Raw genomic sequence first — 16,483 nt, 5'->3', positions numbered from 1 at the left:
TTCCAAAAATAGAACTAGCAAATCTCCCCTGCCAAGATATTGGTCCTTTTCCAGTTCAAATTAAATCCATCTTTTGAGCTGATCTTTTTTGTCCCAAGAGAAATCCCAGTGATTCAAGAAACTGAATCCCAGCACATTGCACCATCTCTTCGGCCAATGGTTTATCTCCCCTATCCTTTTATTTCTTTTCTCATTAGAACTTGGCATTAGAAGTAAATCAGAGATTACTACTTTTGATGTTCTGTTTATTAACGTTCTGCCTAACCTCTTATATTTACTCTGCAAAGCCTTAAACCTTTACCTAATTATGGCATTCATACCACTGTGCGCAACAACATCTGGCTTCTCATTCTCTCCTTTGACAATATGCTTCAAACATTTTGAGGCATCCTTAACTCTGGCACCACGCTATCCTAGGTTCATGCTCACTGCCGCAGAATCTCCTGTCTCTGTGCCTAACAGGAGAGTCATCTGTAACAAGTACTTTTTAAAACCTTGACAAACCCCTATTAACCCCTATTCATTCTTAGTGCCCAAGATCTGACTACCCACTTCTATTTTCCTCTGAAAGACCATCTGTTTCAACAGTACCTAAAATGGAATATCTGTTTGAGAGAGAGATAGCCATAGGAGACTCTGAACTACCTTCCTACCTTTCCTGGCAGTCACCATCTAACTGAGTGATCCTGCTGTGTAAACACTTCTTTAAATCTACTTGTCATCACACTCTGTATCTTGAATGTCCTCAGTCACGTTAAGCCCAAAAATAGCATATTATATATAAAAATAAACTACCTTTCCTTACTCTGATTTAATTTTGAGCAAGCAAAAAAAAGAAAAAATTAAACCGATTAAATATTCAACACTGAGCTGAATAAGCGAAAAAAAATGGCTCCTCAAATCCAACATTTAGCTTTCAAACACCAGATTTAAAAAAAAAACTCTCCCAAACCATCCACATGTATACCTCTCCACAATCTCCATAGGTAATACATGGGAAACCTGGCAGCAGACTACAGTGGAAACTTGATTATCTGAACGAGATGGGCGGGCACTATTTCATTCGGATAATTGATTATTCGGTTAAACGATTAAATGCCTTTCCTCTGGGGCTCGGAGTTTTTAAAGTCTGCTCCCTGTTCAGGAGACTGCAGCAGCACACAGAGCGCAAGCCCCCACCCCCAGCACCGCCCCTGGCCCCTCCCTCGTCCCCCCCACCCAGGATAAAGTGCGACAGCCCCCACCCCCAATACTGCCCCCGCCAACTCTTTCCCCCATCCACCCTCTCCAGGATAGCTGGACTGCACCCCAACAATAAGACTGCTGCTGCTACTGTTTTTGTGGCATAAGTCTCCAAATAGCGCGTGCGCACACAGCCACGCACACAACTTTTTACTGCAACTTTTTGACAGGTTCCACGTTTGCCCTGCACAGGACAGTGTTGGAGAGATTATTCCTGGGGGTGTGGAGTTGAGTTAGGGTGCACCCTTCTGTAGAACTCCAGGGAAAGTGTGGGGAGAGAGGGCGGGAGGTCAGTCATTTTGGAGATGGTGCCTGTTTAATCACTGTAACAAAAGACGCGATCACTGTTGGAAACACGTCTTTGCTGTAATATTTCTATCGGGACCTTGAGATCTCCTTCAGATAATCCGATTTTCGGATAATTAGTATTCGGATAATCGAGGTTCCCCTGTATTCTGTAACAAAAACAAAAACACAAATTGCTGGAGAAACTCGGCAGATCTGACACATCTATGAGGAGAAAGTAGAGTTAATGTTTTGGATCCAGCGACCCTTCTTCAGCACATTTGAGTTTTGAAGAAGGGTCTCTGGACCCAGAAGGTTAACTTCAGCATTCTCTCCAGAAATGCTGCCAGACCTGCTGAGTTTCTCCAGCAGTTTTTGTTCTTGTTTCAGGTTTCCAGCATTCATTATTTTATTTTTGCAGGATATTCTGGTTTTGTGTAGTGAGGTGAGATTAATTAATGGTCTCGTAGTAAAACATCCTCTGAGGAAGAATGATGACAGCATGTTTGATGTTCGAATTCTGTTTGTGGTTGAACACCTTGAGCTGCACTCTCGTGCTCTGGTTTTAGACAAAGGTAATTATAAAGACAGGAAGACTATTTGACCCTGGTGGACTGGGCATGAAGACTAAAAAGATATGACAGATGATGAGCAGTGACAGATGGTTAAGTGCTCTCAACTAAAATATATTGCAGAAAGGAAGAAAGATTGAGAGAGAGGGAAAAAAGAAATATCTATGGCTGAGCAAGGAAGTTAAAAATAATATATAAAGACAAAACTAAACATAACATTTTGCAAAGGTGAATGCAGGCTTGAAGATTTGGAAACTTAAAGATCAATAAAGTGTTTCTTTAAAAATAGTCATAACAGCAAAGATAAATTATGGAAGAAAATTAGTGTAAATAACTCAAAAGCAAATGGCTGTTTAAATATGTAAAAGTGAAGCGAATAATTATAGTGAATATTGGTCCCTTGGAGGATGAGGTAAGGGCATTAACAATGGGGAGGACAAATGGTGGAGTCACTAAATCAATACTTTGCTTCAGTTTTCACAGTGGAGAGCATCACTACCATCCCAATAGTAACAAGTGATACGGAGGTTACAGAAAGTGAAGAACTTAGAACAATTGTCAGCACTTGGGAAAAAGTACTGAACAAACTATTGGGATTGAAAGGAGAAAAGTCACCTGGGCCTGATGACCCTGCACCATAGGGTCTTAAAGGAAGTGACAGTGCAGTTAGTGATTAATTACTTATAATATTCCAAAACTCCCCGGATCCAATAAATATTCAGTGGATTTGAAAACTGCTAGCGCACTCACTCAAAAAAGGAGGAACTGCGATCCATTTAATTTAACATGCATCATTAGGAAATTGTTGGAATCCATTACTATGAAAGTAATAATAGGACATTTGGAAAGTCAAATTACAATCCATCGAGTCAGCATGGTGTTGTATGTTGTTTAACAGATTTGTTCTTTGAAGATGTAACAAGTAATATGGGTTATGGTGATCCTGTTGATGTAAATTTGACAGAGTGTCAGACAAAATATTAATACACAAAGTAAGCTAACATAGGGTTTTGGGTAATATTAGTTTGAGTAGACGATTGTCTAACCAACAGAAAACCGGGAGTCAGGATAAATGGGTATTTTTCTTGTTTACCAGCGTGTAACTAGTGGATTGCCACAATTCCTCAGACCCCAGCAATTTACCGTCTATATTAATGATTTGGATGTGGGGTAGAAAGTAAGTTGCAATGAAGAAGTAGGTTTATAAATGGATATCAATAGGTTAGGTGAATGGACCAAAATTTGACAGATGCCATTTAGCGTGGATACATGAGAGATTCAGTTTTGGTCAGAGCAATAGAATTAGTATCTAAATGGAGATTTCATTGAAGCACTCTGAAGTTAGAGATGTGGGTGTCCTTGTGCGTTAATCTCAGAAAACCAGTCTGCAGGTAGAACAAGTAATGGAGAAGGCAAATGAATTTTGGCATTTACTGCTAAGGCAGGTTTAGAAGAATGAGAGACCTATTTTGAAGTGTATAAGACATTAAAATGGATTGCCAAATTAGTCATAGACAGGATATTTCCTTATGAGGCAGATTTAACACTGAGATGAGGAGAAATTATTTCTCTTAAAGGATTATGAATTTGTGGATTTCACTATCTGAGTGCATTTGGTGCTGGGACGTTGAGTAATTTCAAAGAAGAGAGAAACAGATTTGAAGAGTTGGTAGGAAAGTGGAGTTGAGGCTGAGATGAGATTGGCCATGATCATATCAAATGGCAGAACAGGCTGGATAGACTGTATTTGACTTTTTATATTATAAATTCTATTATGAATGACAGATATTTACTGGTATTTTGGGGTTATTTGATTCTTCAGTTTGTTTCTTTAATGTGTTAATTGAGTTGCAGTCTCTCCAAACCTTTAGAAAACCATGCAAGAAGCTATTTTGAGTGTAACACCTGGGACATGAATCCGTTTCTGTCTGTTGAGTTACACACAATCTGAACATAAAATGTTAATTTCTGGTGATGCATTTGGAAATATTTTTGGGGGTTTGCAGCTCTAGGAAATACAAGAATGTATTTGAAACTCCTCAGACTGAAGCAATCCTGCAACAAGACCAGGACAGTAATAGCGTAGAAGTGGCAAGGAGTGACTTGCTGGGCTGGTTAAACGAGAGGGGGAAAAAAACTTAGATATTTGGTTTTCTTTCTCACTTGGCTCCTAGCCAGCTGTTCCAGCTGAAAGAAAAGCAGAAAACTGGGGCAAACAGTTTTCTTTATGTCTTCACCCACACACTGTGCACGTCACATAATCATGTTGAACACACACAAAGAGCACAAGAATCCTGTGGCTAAAAAAAGTAGGGAAGAGACTGGGAATTGGGCAGCAGGTTTCTTGTCTTCTCACTCCCCAAAGTCATCTGCAAAACATGAAGCATGTAATGCTTCACTTGCCTGAATGAGTACAACATTCAAGAAGCTTAGCTCTTCGCAGAACGACATAGCATATTTCATAGATAAATCTTTACTTTTTTTGCCAAATGTATACAGTGACATTAGTTGTTGTGGTTCTGTTCGCCGAGCTGGGAATTTGTGTTGCAGACGTTTCGTCCCCTGTCTGGGTGACATCCTCAGTGCTTGGGAGCCTCCTGTGAAGCGCTTCTGTGATCTTTCCTCCGGCATTTGTAGTGGTTTGAATCTGCCGCTTCCGGTTGTCAGTTCCAGCTGTCCGCTGCAGTGGTCGGTATATTGGGTCCAGGTCAATGTGCTTATTGATTGAATCTGTGGATGAGTGCCATGCCTCCAGAAATTCCCTGGCTGTTCTGTTTGGCTTGCCCTATGATAGTAGTGTTGTCCCTGTCGAATTCATGTTGCTTGTCATCTGCGTGTGTGGCTACTAAGGATAGCTGATTGTGTCGTTTCGTGGCTAGTTGGTGTTCATGTATGCGGATTGTTAGCTGTCTTCCTGTTTGTCCTATGTAGTGTTTTGTGCAGTCCTTGCATGGGATTTTGTAGACTACATTGATTTTGCTCATGCTGGGTATTGGGTCCTTTGTTCTGGTGAGTTGTTGTCTGAGAGTGGCTGTTGGTTTGTGTGCTGTTATGAGTCCTAGTGGTCGCAGTAGTCTGGCTGTCCGTTCAGAAATTCTCTTGATGTATAGTAGTGTGGCTCGTCCTTTGGGTTGCGGCATGTCCTCATTCCGTTGTCTTTCCCTTAGACATCTGTTGATGAAATTGCGCAGGTATCCTTTTTTGGCGAATACATTGTATAGGTGTTCTTCTTCCTCTTTTTGCAGTTCTGGTGTACTGCAGTGTGTTGTGGCCCTTTTGAAGTCTTGATGCAACTTCTTTTGTGTGTGTTGGGGTGGTTGCTTTCGTAGTTTAGGTCTTGGTCTATGTGTGTGGCTTTCCTGTATAGCTTTGTGGTGAATTCTCCGTTCGGTGTTCTCTGTACCATCACGTCTAGGAATGGGAGTTGGTTGTCCTTTTCTTCCTCTCTAGTGAATCGGATTTCTGAGAGTGTGGCGTTGATGATCCGGTGTGTGTTCTCTATTTCTGTGTTTTTAATTATTACGAACGTGTCATCCACATATCTGACGCAGAGTTTGGGTTGAATTTGCGGTAAGACTGTTTGTTCTAATCTTTGCATTACAGCTTCTGCTATGAGTCCAGAGATGGGTGAGCCCATGGGTGTGCCGTTGATTTGTTCATATATTTGGTTGTTGAATGTGAAGTGTGTTGTGAGGCACAGGTCCAGTAGTTTGAGTATGCCGGCTTTGTTGATAGGTTCAATGTCCTGTTGTCTGTTCTGTATGTCCAGCAGGTTGGCTATTGTATCAGCATTCCGTAAAGAGATATATTTCCTTCCCCTCCCCTATCAGCATTCCATAAAGAGACCCCACCACCAAGGATATATTTCCCTCCCCTCCCCTATCAGCATTCCGTAAAGAAGACCCCACCACCAAGGATATATTTCCCTCCCCTCCCCTATCAGCATTCCGTAAAGAAGACCCCACCACCAAGGATATATTTCCCTCCCCTCCCCTATCAGCATTCCGTAAAGACCACTCCCTCCGTGACTCCCTCGTCAGATCCACACCCCCCACCAACCCAACCTCCACTCCCGGCACCTTCCCCTGCAACCGCAGGAGGTGCAAGACTTGCGCCCACACCTCCCCCCTCACCTCCCTCCAAGGCCCCAAAGGAAACTTCCATATCCGCCACAGATTCACCTGCACCTCCACACACATCATCTTTGCATCCTCTGCACCCGATGTTGCCTCCTCTATATTGGGGAGACAGGCCGGCTACTTGCGGAGCATTTCAGAGAACACCTCTGGGACACCTGGACCAACCAACCCAACCACCCTGTGGCTCAACATTTCAACTCCCCCTCCCACTCCACCAAGGATATGCAGGTCTTTGGACTCCTCCATCGCCAGACCACAACAAAACGACGGTTGGAGGAAGAGCGCCTCATCTTCCGCCTAGGAACCTTCTAACCACATGGGATGAACTCGGATTTCACCAGTTTCCTCATTTCCCCTCCCCCCACCTTGTCTCAGTCAAATCCATCGAATTCAGCACCGCCTTCCTAACCTGCAATCTTCTTTCTGACCTCTCCGCCCCCACCCCAGTCTGACCTATCACCCTCACCTTGACCTCTTTCCACCTATCACATTTCCGACGCCCCTCCCCCAAGTCCCTCCTCCCTACCTTTTATCTTAGCCTGCTGGACAAACTTTCCTCATTCCTGAAGAAGGGCTTATGCCCGAAACGTCGATTCTCCTGTTCCCGGGATGCTGCCTGACCTGCTGCGCTTTTCCAGCAACACATTTTCAGCTATTGTTTCTCTGGCTAGGGTTTTGTCGATAGAGGTGAACAGTGCCGTTACATCGAATGAGACCATGGTTTCTTCCTTGTCTAGGTGTATATTTTTGATGATGTCCAAGAATTCCTGTGTTGATTGTATAGAGTGTCTGGATCCGTTGATCAGGTGTTTCAGTCTCTGCTGTAGTTCTTTGGCCAGTTTGTGTGATGGTGTCCCTGGTAGTGATACTGTGGGTCTGAGTGGGATCTTTGAAGAGAAAATGAGGTCTGCAGATGCTGGAGATCAGAGATGGAAATGTGTTGCTGGAGAAGCGCAGCAGGTCAGGCAGCATCTAGGGAACAGGAGAATCGACGTTTCGGGCATTAGCCCTTCTTCAGGAATGAGGAAAGTTTGTCCAGCAGGCTAAGATAAAAGATAGGGAGGAGGGACTTGGGGGAGGGGCGTCAGAAATGTGATAGGTGGAAAAAGGTCAAGGTGAGGGTGATAGGACAGATAGGGGTGGGGGCGGAGAGGTCGGGAAGAAAATTGCAGGTTAGGGAGGCGGTGCTGAATTTTCTGAGTGGGATGTCTGGTTTGTGCACTTTAGGTAGTCCATAGAATCTGAGGGTGTTGTTGCTTTCAGGTTTCATTCTTTGTAGGTCAAACCTGGTTATCTGTCTTTTTTTGTAGGTTCCTCAGTGTGTTGTTTACCTATTGGTGAGCTGTGGGGTGGGGTCAAACTCCCTCTTTTGGTAGGTGTTGGTATCTGCAAGTAGTTGTTGCGCTTTTTGGGTGTAGTCTGCTTTGTCCAGGATGACCGTCATTCTGCCTTTGTCTGCTGGTAGTATGATTATGTTCTTATCATTTCTTAGTGATTTTAGTGCTTCCCTCTCCTTGGTGTTGAGGTTATGTGTTTGTCTTTTCCTTGTTATCAGACGTACGATACTTTGTCTCACTGTTTGTTGTGCCTCTTTTGTCAGTCCATTGTTCCTGAGTGTGCATTCTAGTGCTGCTAGGAAGTCTGCTGTCTTGGCGTCCCTGTGGTTGTAGTTGAGTCCCTTGGCCAGTATTGTTCTTTCTGTGTCTGTGGGAGAGGTTTTTAACCCAGGTGTGTGTTGTGGTGTCCTCTCTGTTGTGTGTTAGTTTGGACATTTTTTCTTTTAGTGCCGTTTTTTTGCGGTGTGTGGTCCTGTTCTGTCCTATGGTGACGGCCTGTTCTAAGGTCCGGGTCCATTCCTGATTGGTGGTTTTTGAAATTAACGATTTTTGGCGCGCAATTTCTTGTCTGTATTTGTGAAGTCTGTTGTGAGCGTCTGTAATCATTACCTGGGTCATCCTGAATCCGTTCTGTCTGGCTGTGTCCCTGGCTTGTGGGTTGTTCACTGGTGGACTGTATCTGACACATGGTGGAAGGATTCGATTCTTTCGGCATTCATGCAGGAACCGGAGTTGTTCATATGTGGCGCTTAGGTGGTTGGCACAGGATTCCCATTTCCTGGCTTGTCTTAGCATCTCTCGCCGGTAGGTGTTCAAAGTCCGAGAGAAGATTTGTAGCTCGGGTGCTCGTTGTTGTGGTTCTGTTCGCCGAGCTGGGAATTTGTGTTGCAGATGTTTCGTTCCCTGTCTAGGTGACATCCTCAGTGCTTGGGAGCCTCCTGTGAAGTGTTTCTGTGATCTTTCCTCCAGCATTTGTAGTGATTTGAATCTGCCGCTTCCAGTTGTCAGTTCCAGCTGTCCGCTGCAGTGGTCGGTATATTGGGCCCAGGTCGATGTGCTTATTGATTGAATCTGTGGATACGTGCCATGCCTCTAGGAATTCCCTGGCTGTTCTCGGTTTGGCTTGTCCTATAATAGTAGTGTTGTCCCAGTCGAATTCATGTTGCTTGTCATCTGCGTGTGTGGCTACTAAGGATAGCTGGTTGTGTCGTTTCGTGGCTAGTTCATGGCCAAACCGAGAACAGCCAGGGAATTCCTAGAGGCATGGCACTCATCCACAGATTCAATCAATAAGCACACCGACCTGGACCCAATATACCGACCACTGCAGCGGACAGCTGGAACTGACAACCGGTAGCGGCACTCCTGGTGGTGTGCTAACTTCCTGAACCACTGCATATAAGTGATGTAGGTAGATGACTGGGGAAGGAATTCCAGGATTTTGACCCCGTGACACACAAGGAATGTGGATGTATTTCCAAGTCAGGATTGAGAGTGGCATGGAAGGGTACTTGCAGGTTGTGGTGTTCCCATGTAACTATTGCCCTTCTCCTCTAAATGGAAGTGGGCATGGGTTGGAATTTGCTGTCTAAGGAGCCTTGGTGAATTTCTGCAGTGCACCTTGACGGTACACACTGCTGCTACTGAGGGACGGTGGTGAAGTGACTGGTAGTGGATGTGATGCCAGTTACGTGGGCTGCTTTGTCCAAGATGGTATCAAGTTTCATGAGTGGTGTTGGAGCTGCAGTTACCCAGGCAAGCTGGGCATATCCCATCATGGTCTTCACTAGTGCCTTTTAGATGGTAGACAGACTTTCGAGAATGAGGATATAAGTTAGTGGCTGCAGTATCTTGTCTTCTGACCTGTTCGTGCCCATTGTATTTGTGTGGCAGGTCCAGATCAGTTTCTGGTCAATAGTAACTCCCAGGATGACGTTAATGGGAAATTTAGTGACAGTAATACCATTAAATGTCAGTGGGCAATGGCTAAATTGTCTTTCATTGGAAATGATCATTGCCTGGTATTTGTGAGGCATCAATGTTACTTGCCATTTGTCAACAAGCAGGACTTGTTGCATTTGGACATGGAATGATTCAGTAGCTGAGGAATCACGAATGATGCTGAAAATCAGGCAACATTCCCACACCTGACCTTAAAGTGGAAGGTATCATTGACAAAGCAGCTGAAGACTGCTGAGCTACTCCTGCACAGATGTCCTGGAGTTGGGATGACAGGCTTCCAACAACCACAGCTATTTTCCTATGTGCCAAGTATGTCTCCATCCATTGGAAAGTTTACCTTCTGATTCCCATTGGCTCCCATTTTATCATGCATCCTTGACACTATTACTTGACCAAATGTGGCCTAAATGTTAAAGTCTGTCACTTTCACCTCCACATCTGGAACTGAGTTATTTTGTTCATGTTTGAACCAAGGTAATGAGGTCAGGAGCAGAGAAGCCCTGATGGAGCTAAAACTGGGTGTCACTAAGCAGGTGCTGATTGATAGCATGATTGATGATGCTTTCTATCACTTTACAGATGATTAAGAGTAGACCAATGAGGTAATTTGCCATGTAGGATTTGTCCTGCTTTGTGTACAGGTCACACCTGGGCAGTTTTCCACGTTGTTGGGTCGATGTCAGTGTTGATGCTGCACTGGAACAACGTACCTAGGGGGGTAGCAAGTTTGGGAGCATAAGTCTTCAGTACTACTAGTAATACCAGAATGTTGCCCTATCCTTTGCAGAATCTAATGCCTCCAACAGTTTCTTGTTTTCATGTGGAGTGAATCAAATTAGCTGATGTTTGGCATCTGAGATGTTGGGGACCTTTTGGGTAAGGCTAAGTTAGATCATCCACTTCACACTTCTGGCTGAAGGTTGTTGTGAACGCTTCAGTATTTTCTTTTGCATTGATGTGCTAGACTTTCCCACCACTGACATTGAAGATATTAGTGGAGCCACCACCTCCAGTGAGTTGTTTGATTGTATCCTTCGCTGTTCGTGACAAGATTCAGAGCTTAGATCTGTTCTATTGATTTGTGGTCTCACTTAGCTCTGTCTATCACTTGCTCCTTATGTTGTTTGGTGTGAATATAGTTTGATTTTGTAGCTTTGCCAGGTTTGCACCTCATTGTTAAGAATGTTTGGTGCTATTGTTGACATGTTCTCCTGCATTCTTCATTGAACCCATAGCGTGATGGTAATGGTTGAATGGGAGATATGCCAGGCCATGAACTTGTAGGTTGTGTTGGAGTATGATTCTGCTGCAGCTAATGGCCCCCAGCGCCTCATGGATTTGCAGTCCTGCATTACTAGATCTGTTCAAAGTCTATCCAATTTAGCATGGTGCTAGTGACACATCACACGATGTAAGGTGTTGTTATCATGAAGATGGGGCTTCCCCTCCACAAAGACTGCACGGTGGTCACTCTTAGCAATACCGTTGTGTACAGATGAATCTGCAGCAGGCAGATCTGGAAGGATGAGGTCAAGTATGTTTTTCCCTCTTGGTTCCTTCACCATCTGTCAAAGTCTAACAATAATACCCTCTAAGACTTGTCCAGTTTGATCATTAGACATTGAAACCTCTCGTTCAGAGTCCATTCTGCATTCTTTCCACCCTTTGAGCGTTGTTCAGCGTAAAGGAGCATCGATGAATTAGCAACTGATTTATCAGCTGAGGGTGAACAATAATAGTAATCAGCAAAAGGTTACCTTGCCCATGTTTGACCTGATACCATCAGACTTCATGGTGTCAAGTTAAGGTTTCTTGATCCTTTGGATTGTTTATCAACGTGTTGCTGTCTGCTGGGTATGTCATGCCAGTGGAACTGGACTTACCTGAGGGTGATGATTATACTATCTGGCATATTGTCTGTTGCAACAGAATCACTCTATAAGTTCATGATTCAATGAGTGTAAGTATGAACATGTCAGGCTATTGCTTGACTAGTCTTTGAGACAGCATCCCAATTTTGGCACAAGCCCCAAGATGTTTTATAGGGTTTTTGTTTGCATGGTTGATAGAACTGTTTTTGCCATTGTAATCTTTGGTGTCTGTGTCAATGCCTGGTGGTCAGTCTCGTTCATTTCTTTTTTGAGACTTCATAGCGATTCATACAGATATAGAGATGTAGAGCACGGAAACAGATTCTTCGGTCCATGCTGACCAGATATCCTAACCCAATCTAGTCCCACCTGCCAGCACCCAGCCCATATCCCTCCAAACCTTTCCTATTCATATACCCATCCAGATGTCTTTTAAATGTTACAATCATACTAGCCTCCACCATTTCCTCTGGTAGCTCATTCCATACATACACCATACTCTGCATGAAAAAGTTGCCTCTTTGTTCTGTTTTATATCTTTCCCCTCTCACCCTAAACCTATACCCTCTAGTTCTGGACTCCACCCACCCCAGGGAAGAGACTTTGTCAATTTACCCTATCCATGCCCCTCATGATTTTATCCATCTCTATAAGGTCACCCTTCAGCCTCTGACTCTGTTGTTACAACTGATTGGCTTGCTAGGTCATTTCAGAGGACAGGTGAGAATTTCCCACATTGCTGAGCATCTGGAGTCACATATAGGCCAGACAAGGGAAGGATGGCAAATTTCTTCTCTGAAGGACATCAGTGAACCAGATGAATTTTTCCAGTAATCAACAGTAGTGTCATGGTCATTATTGAACTTTTAATTCCAGATATTTATTGAATTCAAATTCCACCGTCTACCATGGCAGGATTTGAACCTGCTTCCCCAGAACATTAGCTAAGTTTCTGGATTAAGTGGCTAGTAATTAATCACCTCCTCACTAGCCCACTTATAAATTCCCTTCCAGATCTCACACTGTCCTAATTTGGAACTATATTAAAATTCCATCACCAATTTAAAGCCAATAACCTGGAACTGCTTAACAGCTCTGTCTGTCTCACTGCTTCTTCTCACCCCTTCTCCGTTGTTCTCAACATCCCACTTAGCAAAAAAAGAATCCCAGTGCTCAACCTTCCCTCTTCCTGAATTTAATTCGCTCACTTTATGCTCCTTTCTCCCGCTCAGTGTTCTTTTATTTCGACTTGACTTCTCTCTCAGTTGTAGGATCTTTCAGTGATTTTTCTGCCTGGAATTTCCTCTCAGATGAGTTGTGCTGCCTGAAGCTACTTCACTTCAGCAGTCTCCTAGCTTCAAGGTGCACCCCAAATCTCCCAGCAAACATATCCCATCAAAAAAAAAATACCAATTTGTATGAAACTGTATTTCACCCTGGGCTCCTTAACCTGATAATCAAGATTTCCTGAATACTTTTAACCTCTTTGACCTTTAACTCTCTCTGGACTGCCAATGCTACAGGTTTTGTAGATCTTGGGTATCTGGCTAAGTAAGACACCAAGAATGAGTGATGAGGGCTCTGAAATCTTGGAAGTCTCACTGCTGTTGAAATGATTATAAATAAATGACAATATCATAATTCACCAACTGTTACCTATTGGCAAAACTAACTGCACATATAGGATGGCCACTCTGTGATGTGCCAAAGACACACCTTGGAATTCTGTACTGTCTAATTACTTGCTATAGATATTAGAAGAAAGTTTAGTGAACAATCAATACTCCAAACTTATGGACATGAAGAATATGATGTGCAATTTACTGAATGCCGAATTTCTGACTCAAAGAGAATGAAATGTTTACATATGAGAGTAAGCTACATTTTCACTTGCTTTGCTGACATGCTTTAGATTCCTCATCTTAGACTCCAAAGTGTGAGAGCTTTGTCAGTCAGTTATTCCGTAGCACCATTTGAACATTTTTCCTGATGTTCTCGCTACTTTCAAAGAAAGACAATGGCATAACTTTTTGTGGAATCTAGCTCATTTTCCTACAAGTCTGCTTTTTTAAAACTTACTTCTCTCTATTTCAATTCTCTTAAATGTGGGTAACCTTTTGAATTGCTATTTGTTTTAGGTTTTCCAATAATCACTAAAATCCACATTTTATCTTCCTTGCCTTCCTGTTAACCTCTTGCAGTTCTTTGAACCTAACTTTACTGGATGCACTAGACTTGAATCTCCCAGTTGCATTTTTCCCATATTCTATTGTAAATTTTGAGTTCAGGAATCATACCGAAACACACGAACCATGAACTCTATATTCATAACATTTATTTTGAAATGAAAGCTGACTTGTAGGAAAGTGAGCTAGATTCCACAAAAGGTTATGCCATAGTCTTTCTTTGAAAGTAGCAAGAACATCAGGAAAAATGTTCAAATGGTGCTGCCGATTCATTGACTGACAAAGTTCGGACACTTTGGAGTCTAAGATGAGGAATCTAAAGCAAAGCAAGTGAAAATGTAGCTTACTTATATTTAAACATTTCATACTCTTTGATTCAGCAATTCTACATTCAGTAAATTGCACATCATATTCTTCATGTCCAGAAGTTTGGAGTATTGATTGTTCACTAAACTTTCTTCCAATATCTACAGCAAGTAATTAGACAGTACAGAATTCCAAGGTGTGCCTGGCACACCACAGAGTGGCCATCCTATATGTGCAGTTAGTTTTGCCAATAGGTAACAGTTGGTGAATTATGGTATTGTCATTTGTTATAATCATTTTAACACAGCAGTGAGACTTTCAAAGACTTCTGAACTTTCATCACTCGTTCTTTCTTAGCAATACAGATCATGCTGATCCCTTATAACCAGTTGGAGCTCGGATACAAAGCTGTGGGTTACAGCTTGGTTGCAGTGTTTACTGTGTAGTACTGGTTCGCATGTTCACCAAGATGGAAGTCATAATGTAGCCCTTATGAATGAGATTTACTGATTGGTGCTATATAATTGGGGACAGCTTTTTCTTTGTAAACCAAACTCTATTTGAAGCTACGTTTGGATTCCCTTAAGCATTTTCAGAAAATAAGTTACTGCAGCCAACCAATAATAGTGGAGACTACAACAGAAGAGAATTACACTTCAGAATTTGGTTTCAAAAGAAGTGTGTTATTGCATTATCTCGTCCCCTGTTAGCTGATTTTTAAACCAAATTTGAATGACTTTAGAATTTTGTGTGTAAATTGCGCATGCTGTAATTTGCTTTGTTAAAATAGGGTGTAACACTAACAGACCTGCAGGAAGCTGAAAAGACATTCAGTCGATCTCGAGCTGAGAGACGAGCTCGGGAACAACAGGAGAAGGACGAGAAGGAAAAGCAAGATGTGGAAAAGCAAGATGAGAAAAAAAAGTTTTTAACAACACAGGATACCGAAGAATGCAAGCAGAAATCAAGTCGAAGCCCAGAGAAAGAAGTATGTTGAATTGATTAATTGTGCTATTTTAATACTGAGGAGTGTGTGAAGAATTTGGAAAAGTCAAATGTCAAAAGAGGCTAAAACTGCTTGAGGCTGCTGTAAAAACGAAATTAATTTTTGCTCATTGATGAACTGAAAACAGAGCATTCAATAGAGCTGCAGTGGCATCCATTTAATGGGATATTTTGAGTGTGTAGATATATTCAAAGGAAGAAACATTTCAATGTTTCATCAAAGAATTGTTCACTCGTAAAACAAGTTTTCAACTTCTCAAAGAGAAAGTACAATTGAAGAAGCCTCTTTTGTGTAGTATATGGTTGTATAAATCATCACTATTAAACTATGCAGTGTATTTTCACAGTTCCTAAGTTATTTCAGAGATAGTAAATTTCTTGACTTTACATTCAATCATTTCAATCCTCCCCATTTTGAAGGAACATGATGTGATCCATTGTTGAACCTTTTGGTTACAGAATCAGAGTCATACTGCACAAAAACAGACCCTTTGGTCCAACATATCCATGACAACCAACGTTCTGAAACTAAATTAGTCCCACTTGCCTACGTTTGGCACATATCCCTCTTAAGCCATTCATATTCCTGTACCTGTCCAAATATCTTTTAAATGTTGTAACTGTTCCTGCATCTACCACTTCCTCCAGCAGTTCATTCTGCATATGAACCAGCCTCTGAGAAAAAATTGTTCCTCAAGTCCCTTTTATATCTTTCTCCTCTCACCTTGAAAAAAATGCCCACCAGTTTTAAATTATTCCATCCTAGGGAAAAGACTGTTGCTAATCACCTTATCTAAATCCCATATGATTTTATATATCTCTATAAGGTGACCTGTCAACCTCTTAAGCTGCAGTGAAAAAAAATCCCAGTCCATCCAGCCTCTCCTTATAACTCAGATCTTCCAGTCCTGGCAACATCCTGGTAAGTCTTTTCTGCACCCTTTCCAATTTAATAATATCCTTCCAAAGCAGGGCGGCCAGGACTGTACACAGTACACCAGAAGTGGCCTCACCAACATCCTATACAATCTCAACGTGACATTCCAATTCCTTTACTCAATGGTCTGAACAATGAAGGCAAGCATACTAAACGCTGCCTTAACCACTGTGACTACCTGTGATGCAACTTTCAAAGAAAACGTTTCGTCCCCTGGCTAGGCGACATCATCAGTGCTTGGGAGCCTCCTGCGAAGCGCTTCTTTGATGTTTCCTCCGGTGTTTATAGTGGTCTGTCCCTGCCGCTTCCGGTTGTCCGGTTCAGCTGTCCGCTGTAGTGGTTGGTATATTGGGTCCAGGTCGATGTGTTTGTTGATGGAGTTTGTGGATGAATGCCATGCCTCTAGGAATTCCCTGGCTGTTCTCTGTCTGGCTTGCCCTATGATAGTAGTGTTGTCCCAGTCGAATTCATGTTGCTTGTTGTCTGCGTGTGTGGCTACTAAGGATAGCTGGTCGTGTCGTTTCGTGGCTAGTTGATGTTCATGTATGCGGATTGGTAGCTGTCTTCCTGTTTGTCCTATATAGTGTTTAGTGCAGTCCTGCACTAAAGGACTGCACTAAACACTATATAGGACAAACAGG

At 42.6% G+C, this 16,483-nt stretch overlaps 1 protein-coding gene across 5 annotated transcripts in view; it reads left to right on the top strand.

The window, feature by feature from the left end:
* LOC122563241 (protein phosphatase 1 regulatory subunit 12B-like) overlaps nt 1–16,483 on the top strand; it is a 288,710-nt gene that overhangs the window by 196,734 nt on the left and 75,493 nt on the right. For 3 of the 5 annotated variants that reach the window (XM_087973634.1, XM_043716856.2, XM_087973635.1), the window contains one exon: nt 14,691–14,888. The exons of the other annotated variants lie outside the window; for them this stretch is intronic. In XM_087973634.1, the coding sequence (XP_087829760.1) occupies nt 14,691–14,888 (198 nt within the window). The remainder of the gene's footprint in view (nt 1–14,690; nt 14,889–16,483) is intronic. 5 annotated transcript variants of the gene reach the window in all.

Source organism: Chiloscyllium plagiosum, unplaced genomic scaffold (genome assembly GCF_037043375.1).
Source record: "Chiloscyllium plagiosum isolate Xiang-an unplaced genomic scaffold, Cpla_swu_hap1 HiC_scaffold_26, whole genome shotgun sequence".
NCBI lineage: Eukaryota > Metazoa > Chordata > Chondrichthyes > Orectolobiformes > Hemiscylliidae > Chiloscyllium > Chiloscyllium plagiosum.
Note: the sequence above shows the minus strand (reverse complement) of the source record. Positions and strands in the feature narration are given on the sequence as shown.